Source organism: Benincasa hispida, chromosome 11, assembly GCF_009727055.1.
Source record: "Benincasa hispida cultivar B227 chromosome 11, ASM972705v1, whole genome shotgun sequence".
Classification (NCBI taxonomy): Eukaryota; Viridiplantae; Streptophyta; class Magnoliopsida; order Cucurbitales; family Cucurbitaceae; genus Benincasa; species Benincasa hispida.
This window is the reverse complement of record NC_052359.1, coordinates 56,120,158-56,137,569: the sequence shown is the minus strand read 5'-3', so window position 1 is coordinate 56,137,569 and position 17,412 is coordinate 56,120,158. Positions and strand designations below refer to the sequence as shown.

At 33.8% G+C, this 17,412-nt stretch overlaps 1 protein-coding gene across 1 annotated transcript; it reads right to left on the bottom strand.

Moving 5' to 3' along the window:
• Window positions 1-2,106: 2,106 nt before the first annotated feature.
• LOC120090772 (secreted RxLR effector protein 161-like) lies at window positions 2,107-2,565 on the bottom strand. The gene has a single exon (XM_039048480.1). The coding sequence runs from the start codon at window positions 2,563-2,565 to the stop codon at window positions 2,107-2,109; it is 459 nt and encodes a 152-aa protein (XP_038904408.1).
• Window positions 2,566-17,412: the final 14,847 nt, after the last annotated feature.

Here is a 17,412-nt window from a genome sequence, read left to right as displayed (position 1 = left end):
TGATTGTTGATGTGTTATCACAATGAATGATAGATGCTTCTTCTTGCTTATAATGCAAACTCTCAAGAATGTTCCTCAACCAAATGGCTTAACATGCACATGATGTGAAGGATCTCATACCGAGAGTTCCATGAGCATGTTCAGATCGCTCCGATCTCACCGTGACTGAAATATAACAATATACATTCATCACATACAGTTATGCAAATAAATCTAATTATCGACATACTAAGAACAAACAAAAACATAAGGGAAAGAGTTCCATACCAGTTGAAGACTATCGCAGCAGAAAACCCTCCAAGAGATCTACCAACACCCGGCGGAAACGTCGACTGCAACAACACGATCAACGCGAACACGAACACCGCAACAGGGACGAAACCACCACTAATGAGCCCCGGGTATTCTCGGAGTGAAAATCCAAAGGGTGGGCTTTTGGTGAATTTGGTAGAGGACGGAGGACAAACAAGTCGTGTAGGCGATAAGCAAGTGGGGAGAAAACAGTGCTATCGTATAGCAGAAGTGTTTATCGAATAGAGGAGTTACACGATCGTGTAAGAAATGCTGAACGACTATTTAGGAAAAACCTATACGATCGTTTAGATAAATCGCGAGGTAGACGATCGTTTAGACGGAGAAGCAACTATCGTATAGGTTCTCAGGCGATCGTTTCACGAAATCTTTTGAGCGGTAGAAGAAATATTGAATGCACCATTCAAAATGAAAACTCCTTTCATTTTTAACCCATCGGTTACCATAACCAATGTTGCCCACTACCCACGTCCGAACGTGGAAAAATGATTGATTATCATATAATTAATCAATAAATATAATCGTATTATATTTATATCCTATAGTTTGATATCACATATCTACTATAGTATTTTTCCTCTACTTGATATAAATCATATTTATATCTAATTTCCTCCAAAATAATGTATCTCATACATTTAGCCAATTATATCATATATAATTAACAAGTCCAATTATATCATATATAATTGAACTTCCTCTTGTCAATTTGAACATTTCAAATTAACCCAAATATTGGTTCTCGACTTTATCCAAGCTACCCAGGGGACCTAATGGACCTGTGGCTTGATAGCCCAACAGTACGTGAATAGCTGACTAAACTTTCTAGCCACAAGATCCACCATCTGTTTAACTGTCAGTGATTCCACTAAAGACCAACAGTTGAACTCTTCTTACCATATATATATTTCAGTGTCCATCGGATATAACCAATCATGAGTATGATGACCCTTCACAGATGCTCGTAAGTACAATTGGGCCAATTAACCGTTTTGCCCATGTAGTTACATCTCACTCCTTAAGTACCACTGATTCCTCTAATGAACAATACAACATAGTCCAACTATGTGTACACACTTCTCAGGGCAAGCGTCACATCGTTCAAGCCCCGGAATCAGCCTTTAAAGGAACCATCTATCTACTTACCCCTCCCTCGGGGAAGAAGTGAATTTCATCCTGTGTAGCTGAGTTCCTAGCTCCCAAATCAGACGAATTCCCGAAATGGAAGGTTTGAATTGACAACCTGGCCACTCGCACCCATACAAATCAAAGAACCTCCCTCGATGGCAGGAGTTCCCAACCCACTCAGGATTGAGGTCATGTTACCTATGGTCATCCTAATGAAGTGAAGTCTCTGTCATGAACGGTGTTATATAACGAGACGTTAACACTTCGTGGTCATGTCCTATACAAACTCTTTGTATAGGACGCCTCCGCTCGCATGTCCCTAACACGAATGATCAGGATCAGACCATTTGTGATAAGTCACAACACTTGTGACCATTCCACAAAGCAGGTCGCGTCTGTAGCGTTACCAGGATAAGGTTTCCTTCATTTATCCATATACTATAGACCATTTTGGTTATCACTCAAGACATGATCTACCTGTATGTCACCATATACATGCTTGAGTCACATACATATAACCAGGGATTTTATGTTTATTGGTTTGTGGTAAAGCAAATAAAACAATTAACCGAGAAAAATACAAGATGTGAAGTAAATATCATATATTAACAACACAAGCGCTTGTACATACTGTTTACAAACTACAGGACACGAGACTTTAGGGCATCAACCCCAACACGATGTTGCTGCTACAAGTTCAGCTTCAGTGGTAGATAATGTGATAATTGGCTGTTTCTTGGAAGACCATGAGATAGCTCCTGAACCAAGCATGAAAATATACCCTGGAGTACTCTTTCGATCATTTAAATCTCCTACATAATCACTATCGCTAAAACCAACGAGGTTTAGTTTTTCTCCTTTTTGATAAAGTATGCCAAGACCAGGAGTCCCTTTTAAGTAACGTAAGATTCTTTTGGCAGCAAGAAAATGAAGCTCAGTTGGAGATTCCATAAACCTACTAATTAAACTTACAGCATACATAATATCAGGCCTTGTAGTTGTTAAGTACATCAAGCTTCCAACCATTTGCTTATAAATAGTACTGTTGACCTTTTTTCCTTCATGGTCCTTTGTGAGCTTCAAATTGGGTTCAACTGGAGTCGTGGCTGAGTTGCAATTCTCCATTTGAAACCTGTCCAAGATCTCCAGTGCATATTTCTCTGATTGATGAAAATTCCCGCTACTGATTGTATTACTTCAATGCCGAGAAAATAATGCATCATCCCTAAATCTGTCATTTCAAACTCTGCCATCATGGACTGCTTGAATTCTTCAAACATAATCAAGTCATTTCCTGTGTAAATCAAATCATCTTTCTTGCATTATTTTGTTGAACATGCCCAGGGGGTTGATCTATGTAAACTTTTTCATTCAAGTTGCATGTAGAAAGGCTGATTTCACGTCCATTTGAAGAATTTTCCAATTGCTTTTGTGCTGCCAATGCTAACACCATTCAAATCGTATCATGTTTTGCAATCGGAGCAAAAACTTTATTGTAGTCAATGACAATTTGTTGCTTGTACCCCTTTGCAATAAGATGAGGCTTGCATTTGTCTACTTGGTCATCTTTATTTAGCTTCATCTTGTAAACTCATTTAACACCAGTGGATTTTTGCCCTTTAGGGAGTTCTGATAGCTTCCAAGTGTTGTTTTTCTCAATCGACTTAATCTTTTCATCCATGGCCTACTTCCATTTTATATCTTTGACAGCTTCTTAAAAAATTAATGGATCACATTTTGATAATAAAGCATCATGGATAAATGCCTCATCAGAAAGATCACCACTAACCTCATAATCTTCCATCCATGTTGGTCTCCTTCTAACTCGTTGTGATCTTAAAGAACTTGCACATCCTGTTTGAGAATCAGTAGCCTCAAGCTCAACTGATTGTTATACTAGATTTTCAAGTTGAGGTGTAAAGATTCATCACTGTCTTCAAAATTCACAGGTATTATTTGTTGCTCCAGAGTATCTTCTGCCTAATTCCAAGTGTTTAGTTCATCAAATATAACATCTCGGCTAATTACAATTTTACCTGTGATTGGATTGAACAGTTTGTAAGCCTTTGATTGCTCACTAATGCCAAGAAAGACACATTTTTTACCTTTGTCATTTAGCTTCCTTCTCTTCTCGTCAGGAATGTGTGCATATACAATGCACTCGAACACTTTAAAGTGATCAACTGACGGTTTATGCCCATCCCAAGCTTCTTGAGGAGTCATGTTTTTCACCGAAAAAGTTGGACTTTGATTCAAAACATGAACACCCCAATTTACTGCTTCTGGCCAGAATTTCTTTGGAACTCTCCCATTTGCAATCATACTTCGAACCATGTTGAGGATAGTACGATTTTTTCTTTCGGTAACACTATTTTGTTGAGGTGTGTAGGCTGCTGTCAACTGGTGCCGAATTCCATGCTGAGCACAAAACTTTACAAATTCTTGTGACATGTATTCTCCTCCACGATTCGTTCGAAAGGTTTTGATCTTTCTCCCAATTTCATTTTCAACTACCGCTTTAAAGCTCTTGAAAATTGAGAATGCTTCAGACTTTTCCTGCAAAAAATAAACCCAAGTTTTTTTGGAAAAATTGTCAATGAAAGAAATAAAGTATTTTTTCTTCCCATTTAATACTGGGTTTAATGGGCCACATATGTCAAAATGAATCAACTCCAGGGATTTACGTGCTCTCCATGCTTTACGTTTTGGAAAGCTCTCACGATGTTGTTTGCCAACAACATAATCTTCACATACTTTTATGGGAGGACAAATTTAGGGAAGACCAACCACCATTTGCTTTTGAGAAAGGACTTGCAAACCTTTAAAATTCAAGTGGGCATATCGCAAATGCCAAAGCCATATGGGGTCTTGAATTAGTCTTGAAACATAACTCTAAACCTTCTAGTTTAAGTGGGAATAACCTGTTCGAGGCCATTTCAACACGAGCTATCAATCCTCTTCTTGGATTATATATCTCACAGGCACCTTCTTTGATAGTTGTGACATAACCCTTCTCTTGTAGCTATCCAACACTCAGTAAATTGCTTCTCAAATCAGGAATATAAAACACATTTGATATGGTTTCAACATTGCCTTTTTTTTTATTTATCTTAATTTGAATATTTTCTTTACCCACAACATTTACTTTAGAATTATCACTAAATGTCACAGTAGAATGATAACTTTCATCCAAATGAGAAAAGAGAGACTTGTTACTACATATATGATTGCTGCAACCAGTATCTATATACCATATGTTAGTTCCAAGCTCCTCGTTGTAGTGGCACGACATCAATAGAGTTTCTTGCTCCTTTTCCTCTATATAATTGGATTGCTCTCCTTTTTCATGGTTGAAGTTGGTTGTGCATTCAAACTTGTAATGATCAAACTTATGACAATGATAACATTGAATGTTTGACTTACCAAGTCTCGAGTTGTTATTGGATGTTTGCTTGTGTGGATCATGTCCACCACCTCGTCCTCTTCCTTACCACCTTCTACATCCTCTATTTGATCCTCTCCCTGCAGAGTTTTCACCATGAATTGAAGTTTTCAGAGCTTGTTCTTTGGTTGGACCTATATTTGACGTCATTCTCTACTCATGCACAAGTAAAGAACTTTGTAATTCATTAATTGATAATGTATCAATATCTTTTGATTCTTCAATTGAACAAACCACATATGTAAATTTAGAATCCATCGACCGAAGAATCTTCTCAAGCACAACTACATCTTCAATCCTCTCCATGGATACGCATCTTGTTTGCTACAGCCAAGGTCCGTGAGAAATACCCATCCATGGACTCACCTTACTTCATTTTAAGAATCTTGAACTCTTTGCGAAGAGCTTAGAGCTGCTATCTTTTCACCCTCATTGTGCCCTGATACTTTTTCTTCATGGAATCCCAAATTTGCTTGCATGTATCCTCTTGCAAAACGGTCTCCAAGATGGCACGATCAATGGCTTGGAATAAATAATTCTTTGCCTTGAGATCCTTCAATTTTCGTTCCTCTAGCTTCTTTTGGTCAGCTTCTGACAAGACAACTCTAGCAGCTGGTTCATTCACTCATGTTTCAACAATAGTCCAGTACTCTTTGGACCATAATCCCCATCAACATGCTCCAATGATCATAATGACCATCAAAGCGGGGAATTGCTGGTTACACATAGTTGTCCGAGGCCATTGTCTATGCTTGTTAGCTATTGTAAAAGATAAAGGAATGAGAGTTGGTTTAATAGCTAGGAAAAAGATGTCACGACCAGGTTCTGATACCACTGATAGAAAAAAATGGAGAGAACCAGTAAAAGAGAGGAAGTGATATAAAACTCCAGTTCATGAATTTCATTCCAATTAGGCCTTATATAAGCTCAAAATACACCATAAATAACAAACTAACCACCCAAAACAAATAGCACAAGACTAGCACAAAGAATAGCACCCCTAAAGGCTAGCAACAAGAAACTAAATATAATCAATTCTATTTTTAACAAGTATTCATATCTCGATAATGAAAACATAACCATCTATTAAACAGATTTTTATGTTCGATGTTTCATAGGTTTTTCACACAGTAGCAAAATTTTATATTTAATGGAAGCCTTTTAAAATAATAATAAGAATAATAATGGAAGCAAATGAAATAGTAAAATTCAATGTATGTTCAATAATATTCTCATTTTTAGTTTATGCTTTTAAAGTACTTTTGTTTGTTCGTTTCAACCCTTGTGCTGTTCTTCTTTTAAATATATATATATTTTTTTTGTCAGAGTTTAAAAAATAGTAACAGGTTTTTTTTTTTTTTTTGTTTTCCTTAAAAAAAAATTAAACAACATAAAATAAATAATTTATAAATAGTATATTCAATGTTACTTAAAACCAAATAGATATCAAATACTTAAAATATTATGCCACCATTTGATTTTCGTTTTTTAGTTAAGCTTATATAAATTACTCAACTTGTAAGCATATTCATCTCGTTAACCAACTTTCTACCAACGTTTTAAAAACCAGAAAAATATGATAATTTTTTAATTATTATTATTCTAATTTTTGGAAATGTGTTGAAATATTTGAATGTTTATCTAAAAACGTAAAGAAACCACATTGAAATTTTTAAGAGAAAAAAAATTATAAATAAAGAAATAAAAAGAAAGTTCTTTGTTTTTGTTTTTAAAAAATTACTAAATTATTGATTTGTTATTTATTTGTTATTGTTTGATTTCAACTTGTATTTAAGAAATATGCAAATCATTATAAGAAATGAGATAAAGTATACTTAATTTTAAAAAACAAAAAAATGAAAAAAGAAAAATAGTTACCAACAAGGCTATGGTTTTTACTTTTTACTTTTTAAAAATCAAGTCTATAAATGTTATTTTCAGCTCTAAATTTAATTATTATATCTTATACTTTTTACCAATATTTTAAAAAGCAAAACTAAGTTTGCAAACTAATATATATATATATATATATATATATATATATATATATATATATATATATATATATATTTATTATATATATGTTATAGTGTTTATCTTTTTAAAAAATGATAAATAATTCAATTAAATGTAAATAATGGTAAGAAAGTGAGAAAGAAAAAACTTATTTACTTTTCAAAAACTAAAAACAAAAATGATTACCAACCAGGGTTTTTGTTGTTGGTTTTAGTTTTTTAAGATTAAGCCTATAAACATCATTTCTAGATTTATATTTATTGTTTTATTATTTATTTTTTACAGATTGTTTAATAAATTAAAATGAGTTTTGAAAACTAAAAAGAATAAGGAAAATTACCTTTTTAGCCTCTGATTTTGAAGAATACGTGCATTTGGTCACTGGGTTTTCAAAACATACTTTTTTAGTCCTCGAGTTCTTTAGAATTGGTTCATTTGGTCCCTGGATTTTCAAAATATATCTTTGTAGTCCTTTGTTTTTTTTTAAAGGTTTAAAAAGCTCATGCATTAATTTACTATTATTATTTTAAATCAAATATATATCTTTAAAGATTACCTCTTCTCTCTAAAATTATTTTGTAGACATATTTTTGTGATTCGGAATTTCATATGATTATATAAAGTGAAAATAAAAAAAATAGTTCGTGGATCTTTTAAATATATTCTTAAAAATTTAGGGACTAAACAGGTACATTTTAAAAAACCAATGACTAGATTTACATATTATTCGAAATCCAATAACTAAAAAGATAGTTGGATTTTTTGTACGGAGGGCCTCGTTTGGGAGGCTCAAATGAAAAATGGCAAGAAAGTACGGAGGGCCACGTCATTCACATGTGATTTTACTACTTTGCCCTGAGATGCACCCCGCGCGTCTGGGCTTACCAAGGAACTCGATCCTTGATTACTCGTCACACGATCCTCGATGCACGTTCACACGATATCTGAATGCATGGTCACTCGATACATATGCAATCGACACGTGTATACTCGATCATAGTCACATTATACTTGATACTCAATTAATTTATACTTGATCATTTTGAACTTTTTGAATTCTAAAACCCGTTTGAAGTCCATTATTTCACCACTTCAACTCGTTTCTCAAACTATTCTCTCTCGTCTTCCAATTTTATATCCCTCGACAATTGCACCTCTACACTCGAAACTCTCTCAATTCTCTTTGCATCAGGTAACACTATTCTCTTTAGTTATATTTTGGCATTATTTGCCTTTTTGTTTGTTATATTTTGTCATCATGCACTTGCATGTTCCTCAATGCTCGATCGATACGATTTTCATTTCGGTTTTCATATCTTGCATGTTTGGTTGGAGCTTGAATTTTTTTCATTTCAATTTTCATATTTCTGGCATTTCAGACCGTTTAGACTTTAAGGTTTGAGTAGGATAAGTCATGAAGGTGGAAAATCAAACTGAATGCTTGATAACAAACCATTTAGTCACATGTAATGTAGCGAGTAAGGGACACTATGTAGCATGTAGCATGTAGCATGTATCTAGTATCGAACAATCGTGTATTGTGTATCATGTATCGAGTATCGAGTGTCATGTATCGTGCATCAAGTATCGTATATTGAATATCGAGTATTGAACAGAATGCTCAATTTCTGGTATTTTTTGTTATTTTGTGCAGTATGGCTAGACAATTCAAGATTCCTCCCCATGATCATTTCCCAGGCCAAACGAGCAACCTATCATCTCACATTGAAATGGCTAACAAGAATGTGAAAGAGAAGCTTACTCTCACTCTGCTTGCCCTCTTCAAGAAGACAATATTTGGGCGATTCATGAACATGGACATTATCTTCAACGGTCCATTGGTCCACTACATTCTATTAAAAGAGGTTGTAAACGATAGGAAGGATGCAACAACCTTTAATTTGAATGGTACGATTGTTATATTCTCCAAAGAAGATTTCCTGTTAGTGATGGGATTGTGACGGTCACCTAATCCAACAGTTGTGAGGAGGGATAAAGCACTTGGACCATTACATAGTAAGTACTTCAAGAATAATTTTGCGGGGGACAATCACATTGATACCTTAGAGACAGTGTACAAAGAGATGAAGTTTGATAACAACATGGATATTGTGAAGATTACGTTGGTCTATTACACTAAATTGGGTATGATGGGGAGGGAGATGATGAGAATCAATGTTGACAAGACATTATTAATTGACATGGAGAATTTAGATTACTTTAATTCCATGGATTGGGGAAACGTGTTATGGGAGAGGACATTACTTGGACTATAAAGAGGATTGAGTGGTAAGACAGACAACTATTTTTTTTTTAAAAAAAAAGGTCCAAGAACAATAAGAGCTACATTGTGAAGTACAACCTACCAAGATTTCCTCATGCATTTCAGGTAATATCCACTTATTGATCATATGAGATCTACTTATTTTAGTTGCAATATGACTTACTATTTATTCTTATTTTGTAATCGTTTATGAATTATGGTAGATGTGGGCATACGAGACTATATCAATGATCGTCGAAAAAGTTACAACCCAACTGAGTAGATATGTCGTACCTCGATTTCTGAGGTGGAAGTGTACAAACTCACCGTCGACCAAAACAATACGGCGAGACTTGTTTCAGTCCAATAAGGTTAGTGTATTACATCAATATTTACTTGGATTTAAGGTGAATGTCATATATAACTAACAAATTCTTCGTTGTTTTGTACAGACACATATCACACCCACACCACTGATCATGTCAGATAGGGAAAGGCGGTATAGGGACACGGGTTAATGAACGACCCGTATACGAGCGCATTGATGCGGAGACGAGCTCCTCAGAAGACACATAGATCACATCATGATGAGGATGCCCATAGTCACTCCAGTGACTACAAGAGTCACAAGCATTAGTTCCACCAACCAGAACTTGATGAGCATTAGTCTCACGAGCTCCCTACTGGCCAGTGTGAGACTCACCCTCCTCATAATGAATCTCACGAGCTCTCTACTTACGAGCACATGCCCCCAATTGAAGAGCAAGTGTTGCCTCGGTCTAATACATCTCGTTCGAAGCCCATGAGGGATGTGGCTGTTCATACATCACTCTGTGACATAGATCAAAAAGTGTCTATGATGGAGCATAAATTGGACAATGTGCAGTCAGATTTGAAAGATGTGAAGTATGACTTGAATGTCCTTCAAGCTGACATACAAACAATCACCAGCTTACCGTGGCCCTTGTATCAGGTACGTAATACTATATTGAACTTGTTCTAATGTAAATATATAAGATGTAGCATTTGACCTAATGTATTTTGTAAAAAATGTAGGGTTTAAGCATGGATTCCACCGAGACTAGTGACTCCGTTCTTCCACCATCCACCAAGTCCCGTGACCCCATCCATCGACTATCCATAGAGTTCATTGACCCTATCCATACATCATTCACTGAGGCCATTGATCCCATCCCTTCACCTTCCACCGAGACTAGTTACCCCATCCCTACACCCTCCACACAGAGTCACGTGACCCCATCCTTCCACCTTTCATTGAGACCAGTGATTCAATCCCTACACCCTCTATAGAGTCTAGTGACCCCATCCCCCCACCCTCCACAAAGTCTAGTGACCACATGCATCTACCACCATATCTAGTGACCCCATCCCTTTACCATCCACCTAGCCCATCCTCTCCATTGTTACAATATCCATTGCTCTCCTCGAGATTCCACATCTTTCTATGTTGCTTCCCAAGATACCACCCTTTCCCCTATTGACAATACCATATTCTGAATTGCCTCTGAAAAATCCCATTGAAAGGTCTTCATGCAGAAGCGAGATCGTCTTAACATTCCAAATTTTACAAAATAAAATTTTACAAAAGAATATACATAAATCATACATTTAATTCAAGACAATACAACATGCTAAAAAAAACAATAAATTAGGGTTTCAGAAACCCTAACCTTTGAAAAACTCAAACCTTCACGTTAAATCCTCTTTTTTTGTGAAAATCACGAACACTCCAAAATAGGGCACTACCACGAAGGAGACCTTGGTATTCTCTGGTGAGAATCCAGGAAGAGTGGGCTCTTGTGATTTTGGATTGTGAGGGAATGGATAATTAATGAGAGAAAATAGGAGGAACAAGGGATTTTTTTTTTTATTATTATTATTGTCTTCCACAAGAACTCTTATGTGTTGCAAGAAGAAGAAGAAAAACCAAAACCCCACTCTCTCTGTCAACCACCCACATAATACGGATAGAGAGAAAATTGAGGAGGGAAGTTAATTCTCTCACAATAATTCAAGTAATTAATTAAAAATTAATTTTAATTAATTAATTAATATTATATATATATATATATATAATAACTAATTTGTTATATAGTTTGCATAACTATATGTTATATCACGTATAACATATAACCTATAGTTTCAATTTTCTCTCACTAATGGCTTTTAATATAAATCACATTTACATTAAATTTATTTATATGAATCCAATTCATATAATTAATATTTAAATCATTTTCAAATATTTATTTACCCTCATAAATAATTAATATTATAATGTATCAATTACATTATGGTAATTATATCACATATAATTAAATTTTAATTAATTATATCATATATAATTAATTCCCTAAATTTGAACAATTCAAATTAATCCAAAAACTATTTCTCATTTATTTCCGTTGAGCTACCGAGGGGACCTCGTGGACCTATAGCTTGAAACTCCAATGGTACGTGAATAATTAATTAAACTCTTTAATTAAATTATTCACCATCCGTTAACTGTCAGGCACTCCACTAAAGACCGATACCTGCACTCTTTGCACTACAAATATATTTATGTGTCAATCGGATATAACCAATTAACAGTATGATGACCCTTCACAAATTGCTCGTAAGTATAGTTGGACCAAAATTATCGTTTTGTCGCTGTAGTTACATCTAAATCCTTAAGTACCACTGATCCCTCTAATGAACAATAAATCATAGTCCAACTATGGTCAAACCCCTCTCGGGCTAGAAGAGGGTACGACGCCACATTGTTCAAGCCCTAGAATCAGCCCTTAAGGGAGCAATTTGTCTACTTACCCTGTCATTGAGGAAGGAGTGAATTCCTTTTTGTGTAGTTGTGTTCCCAGCTCTCTAATCAAATTAATCCCTAAAATGGTAGGCTCGTTGAGTTGATGATCTGACCACTCTCACCCATAGAAATCAAAAGATCGCCCTCGTACACAGGAGTTCACAACTCACTCAGGATTCAGGTCATGTTACCTATGGTCATCTTGGTGAAATGTAAGTCTCTATTATGAACTACGTTATATAATGAGACTAAACGTTTTGTAGTCTGGTCTTATACAAACTCCTTTGTATAGAATATTTCCACTCACACGTCTCCACGTGAATGATCAAGATTAGATCATTTGTAGCACTTCACAATAGTTGTAACACCTACAAAGCGGGCCATACTCGTAGTGTCACCAGGATAAGATATCTAACCTTATCCATCTACTACAGACCATTTAGGTTATTAATTAAACATGATCCACCTGTATGTCTTTACATACATGTTTAAGCTACAAGATAACTATGGATGTTAGTTTATTAGTTTGTGGTTAATGCAACTAATTTTGAAATAAAACATCATATACTTTATTACATAAATAAAATGTTTGTACATTACAATTATAGAATATATAACCCTACGAGATTTAGGGCATCAACCCCAACAGCTTCCACTACAGGTATGGAAGAAGTTCAGGATTAAGGTCGAGCCCAAGGTGAAGGGCAACTCTGCGGACTTTGAGGGCGAGCTCAATGTACTTACCATTTAGATGAGTACCATCTATAATGATCATGGGTCAATAACTCTTAAACCTCTTAAATTCGTATCTAGTGCCATAAACATGTATTTGAAATATTTTGATTCTTCAAGCTCGATCTCAAAATACAATTCTAGGATTTTCTATCCTCAAAGCCTTACCATATGCATGCAAGTTGGCATATGATTTCTCTGGCACCACCCTTGCAGAGCAAAAGTCGTTTCTCTCGCACGCCCTGCCTTGTCATAACTAATATTGACATTGTATTGATGTTACATATCCTCAATAATATGGTGCGGTCTGTCCCCTCGAGCAATGTCGAACTTGCCCTTTATCAAGTGACCAATAACGAATGCGCTAGCTTGTATGTGGTCATGATTTAATACTTCAATCAAGCATGTGTGATTGGGCGTGCATTTTATGATATTGAAAATATCACACCCGTCCATTTTAATTGCCTGAACAACCCACTTACAAGTTGAGTGTAAAAACCAAACATTATACAATTTTTTGTTCAATTTTTTAACCCGCAGCTCAAAGTTGTTCTTAATGGCCAACATTGCTAACCTTATTTTTACATCACTCTTGCTGAAGAAAATTTGACATACTTCAATGGTATCTCCCAACCCTACAGAACGATTGTTGTTGCATGATCTAGTCCTCCGTTTTGGCATTACTACTGGATGACACATTGCACTGATTTTGGTGAGGCATACTCCTAACAAAATAGTCAAAATCATTTGACATAATTGGAGTTGGTCGTTCTTCATTCACAATAGAATGACCACTCCCTAAAAAACCTGGGTTGATTATTCTTCATTCCCAGTATCTTCATCTTTTATCATCACATACTTATTTACACATGTCCCAACCTCTTCTATTGTCACGTTCGAATGCAATACATTCGCTATATTAATATCGACGTTGTCGTTTTCCAGTGAGACACTCGATGGACAAACATCATGCTCATTGACATTCGCTCCACATATGAGTTGGTCTTCTCTCTTTAGGTAATCAAATATTGCCTCACGATGAATTTCTTCAATTTCCTTAAGACTTATAAATACATACGGTCTAGTACGATCGTACTTTGAAATGAGAAATTTAGCACCAACATTGTCCATTAAGCATACTAGAGGAGAATCAATATCCATCTTATATGTCACCCTTATTATAAATCTTGAACTTTTTCGAATTAACTTGCATGATCTTATATACTAGATTTACTAGCTCATTATACGTCAAACGTGTTTGAAACTAGCAAACCGTTCAAATGGACTCCAATATAGCGTTCTTTTGTGTGATCCCATGTACCGCCATAACATAAGAATATACAATTCCCCATCCTTTGAGAAAAACAGTACATAAAGCGAGCAATTAGAAAAATTGGTTACTGTCAAATCCTCGCTACTCGATACTCAATATTCTTTACTCGATGCTTACGGTTTCATAGCTTTCTCTCCCTTCATCCTCGCTCCACTGGGAGCTACACTCGCATGTCTCAGTGCACACTCACAAACTTGCACTCACTCTTGTTTTTTTCTACATTCACATGTCTTGCACGAGGTTGGAAAAGTAAAAGCGTAAGCAAAAAATGAGTAAAAATTAGCACATTTACTTACTTGATGTGTGAGACAATATAGTGAAATGATCTGAATGCCTTTATAATTTGATCTCTGTCGAGAAAATAAAGTTTTGTGAAGTGAGTTTTTTTTCTAGGGAAAGAGAGCTCGACTTTCTCTTTTGTGTTTCAGTTATGTTTGTTCTTGATTTTCTCTTCACATTTACGAAATTGATTTGAAAGAATATTGAGAATTGTCAGAAAATTTCCCAACTCGTGTATGTTCGTACATGAGCATTAACTACAGAGCAGGTCCTTCAATGGGCGCGGATAATTTAAAATGATCGAGTATACATTCATCGAGTATTGAGTACGGATGGCTATGATCGAGTATACACGTGTCGATTGCATACGTATCGAGTGACTATGTATCTGATTATCAAGTGAGTATGCATTGATGATCGTGTGACGAGCCAACGAGGAACGAGTAACGAGTCATCAAGATCGAGTTTCTTGGTAGTGACAGGCGCGCGGGGTGCATCTCAGGGGCAAAGTAGTAAAAATCACATATAGATGACATCAACAAAATATCACTTTCCATTACTTTTTCTGTACGTGGTCACTTTTCGTTTGAAGGATCCGTACAAAAAACCCAAGACAGTCTACCCAAAAAAATAATTTTTAGTTTTTAAATTTGGCTAAAAATCTTATTTGAGGCAAAGAATTATAAGAAATTGGAAAGGATAAATTTAAGTTTTAGTAATAAAAAAATTACTAAATTGTGATCATAAATTAAAATAATAATAATAATAAGACCGTCATAAATCTTTTCAACGTGGCTTGACTTCAGAAAGGAGAGGCAACCGCCTCGTTTCTTCGTTTCTTTGCCGGTGAAAGGATATGTTAAACTTAAACACGAGACAACCAAACTCATTAATCTATAATTAATATTTAAAAAGCAAAAAAAAAAAAAATGTTATCGTTAATTTTGGAATGAGTCCCAGCCACGTGAGGTACGTCGTCGTTTTCTCAAGATTAGAAATGAGAGGATCTAAATCTGAATTTATGGCCGTACTTTCGATTTCCGTGTCCCTTCCTTCCTTCCCATATCATCTCTCTCCTCTTCTTTTCCTGTTATTTTCTAGAGAAATTACTTTTGATTTTAGTTTGGTCTTTGGATTTAAAAATGGTAAAATATTATTGTCTATTATATTTAAATTTTGTTTTAATTTACTCTCTAACTTTCAATATTTATATTATTAACCTCGGTTTTTTTTTTATTAAATATTCAATTCTAATATTTAATGTTAATGTGATTATTTGATTTAGAATATATATAATAATTATAATTAATTAAATTTATCTATTTTTGCATCTTTGTTAAAATAGATTTTAAATTTTACCTTTGTAATTATTTAAAAGTGATTAATATACATTGAAGTTTAGTTAAAATTAGTATTGAGTCAAAATTTGATGTTTAAAGTATATGTTTTTAAATTAAGGATCTAGATGGAAGCAAAAATCAAACTTCAGAGATAAAAAATATAACACTTTGAAACTTATGAACTAAATTAAAATTAAACTAAAAACTTAGAGAATATAAAAGTGTAGCCATTTGAAACTCATGAAAACTATAGCCAAACATAGAGAAACCAAAAAAGTATTTTTCTTCTTGGTTAAAGACATACACGTATATAGAGATGAACATGGTTATATTTTACAAATTTGGTTCCTTTAATTTGAAGAAAGTTATTATTTAGTCTCTACAATTTATGATAAGAATTTACTTTTTGTAGTTTGATAATTTTTTCCTAAATAGTTCATATGATAGAGACTATCTATGATGAGTTTATCAAACCACAAAAATTATGAATAAGATTTTATCAAATCATAATGACTAAATTATAACTCCTAAAATCATTGAGACTAAATTCCAACTTTCTCCAAATTATAGAGGCCAAATTCATAACTTAACCTTAAATTACTAGTTTACTCGTAAACTTTAAGTTTTGCATCTATAGTGTTAAATTATGCATCTAGTAGATTCCTATAGTTTCTTTTAATTAATTGATTTATGAATATAGATTCGATTTTTTATAACTATTAAAATACTGAAATTCAATTTTGCATAATAATAAGACATTGATTTATTCCGTTTCTATTTTCAAAATTTGCGAATCTACTATACACGATATTGAAAGCTTATTATACTATTAGGTAGATTAAATTGTAATATTGGTCCATATAGTTTGGAGGAAGTTATAATTCAACTAATTAGCTTTAAACTTAAAATTCATTATTTGCTTTGATTCATAAATAGTCCTAAAGCTAGGTCCTATTTACAAGGATTTTATCAGATCATAGGAACTTTTTGTGAGGTTTTATCAAACTATAAGGACTCAATTCTAATTTCTTAAACCACATAAACTAAATTTACAATTTAACCTATTACATACAAATTTTAATCTCATCTATAATAAATGTAACAATTAAAAAAATAAATTAAAAGTTAAAAGAACCCATTTGATAATTTTTAAATTTAAGATTTTGTTTTGATAGTGGTGAAGGGGAGGGATCAAACATCTAACAACCAAATTATCCACACATTTGATGTCAATCGAGGTATGTTCATTTTGACAACAACTTTTATTTTAGGACGACAAATACGAGTACAATATAAAAATGTGATATATTATATATAATATATATATATATAATATATATATATTATCTCTGAGGTTTAAGATGTCGATTTTCGATGTCAATACAAATATCGAGGTCTCAATTTTACAAAAAAAATCGACGAAAATATAGTTAAAATGTTGATTTGCGATGAATATATAAGGGAGGATTATAAAAACAAAAAATTTTTAAAAAAATAAATTTAAATTAGTAAATAAATATTTTTTGATTTTGAAATAAGTTAACATATCCTTGTATTATATTTACATTAGTAAAATCGTGTTATTTATCTCTAAGTTTTATGATTTTTTTTACTAGATAATAAAAATATTGTTTTATCTTATTATAAAAATGTAGAAATATATCAATGAAAATATAGACTCCAAATCTATTCTCTTACATTTTTTAGTATTTTTTCATTTTTCTCATTTTCTAACTTGAGATG

Excerpts from the sequence above, each read along its gene's own strand:
- LOC120090772 (XM_039048480.1), bottom strand. The coding sequence starts at position 2,565 with ATGGAGAATTGCAACTCAGCCACGACTCCAGTTGAACCCAATTTGAAG.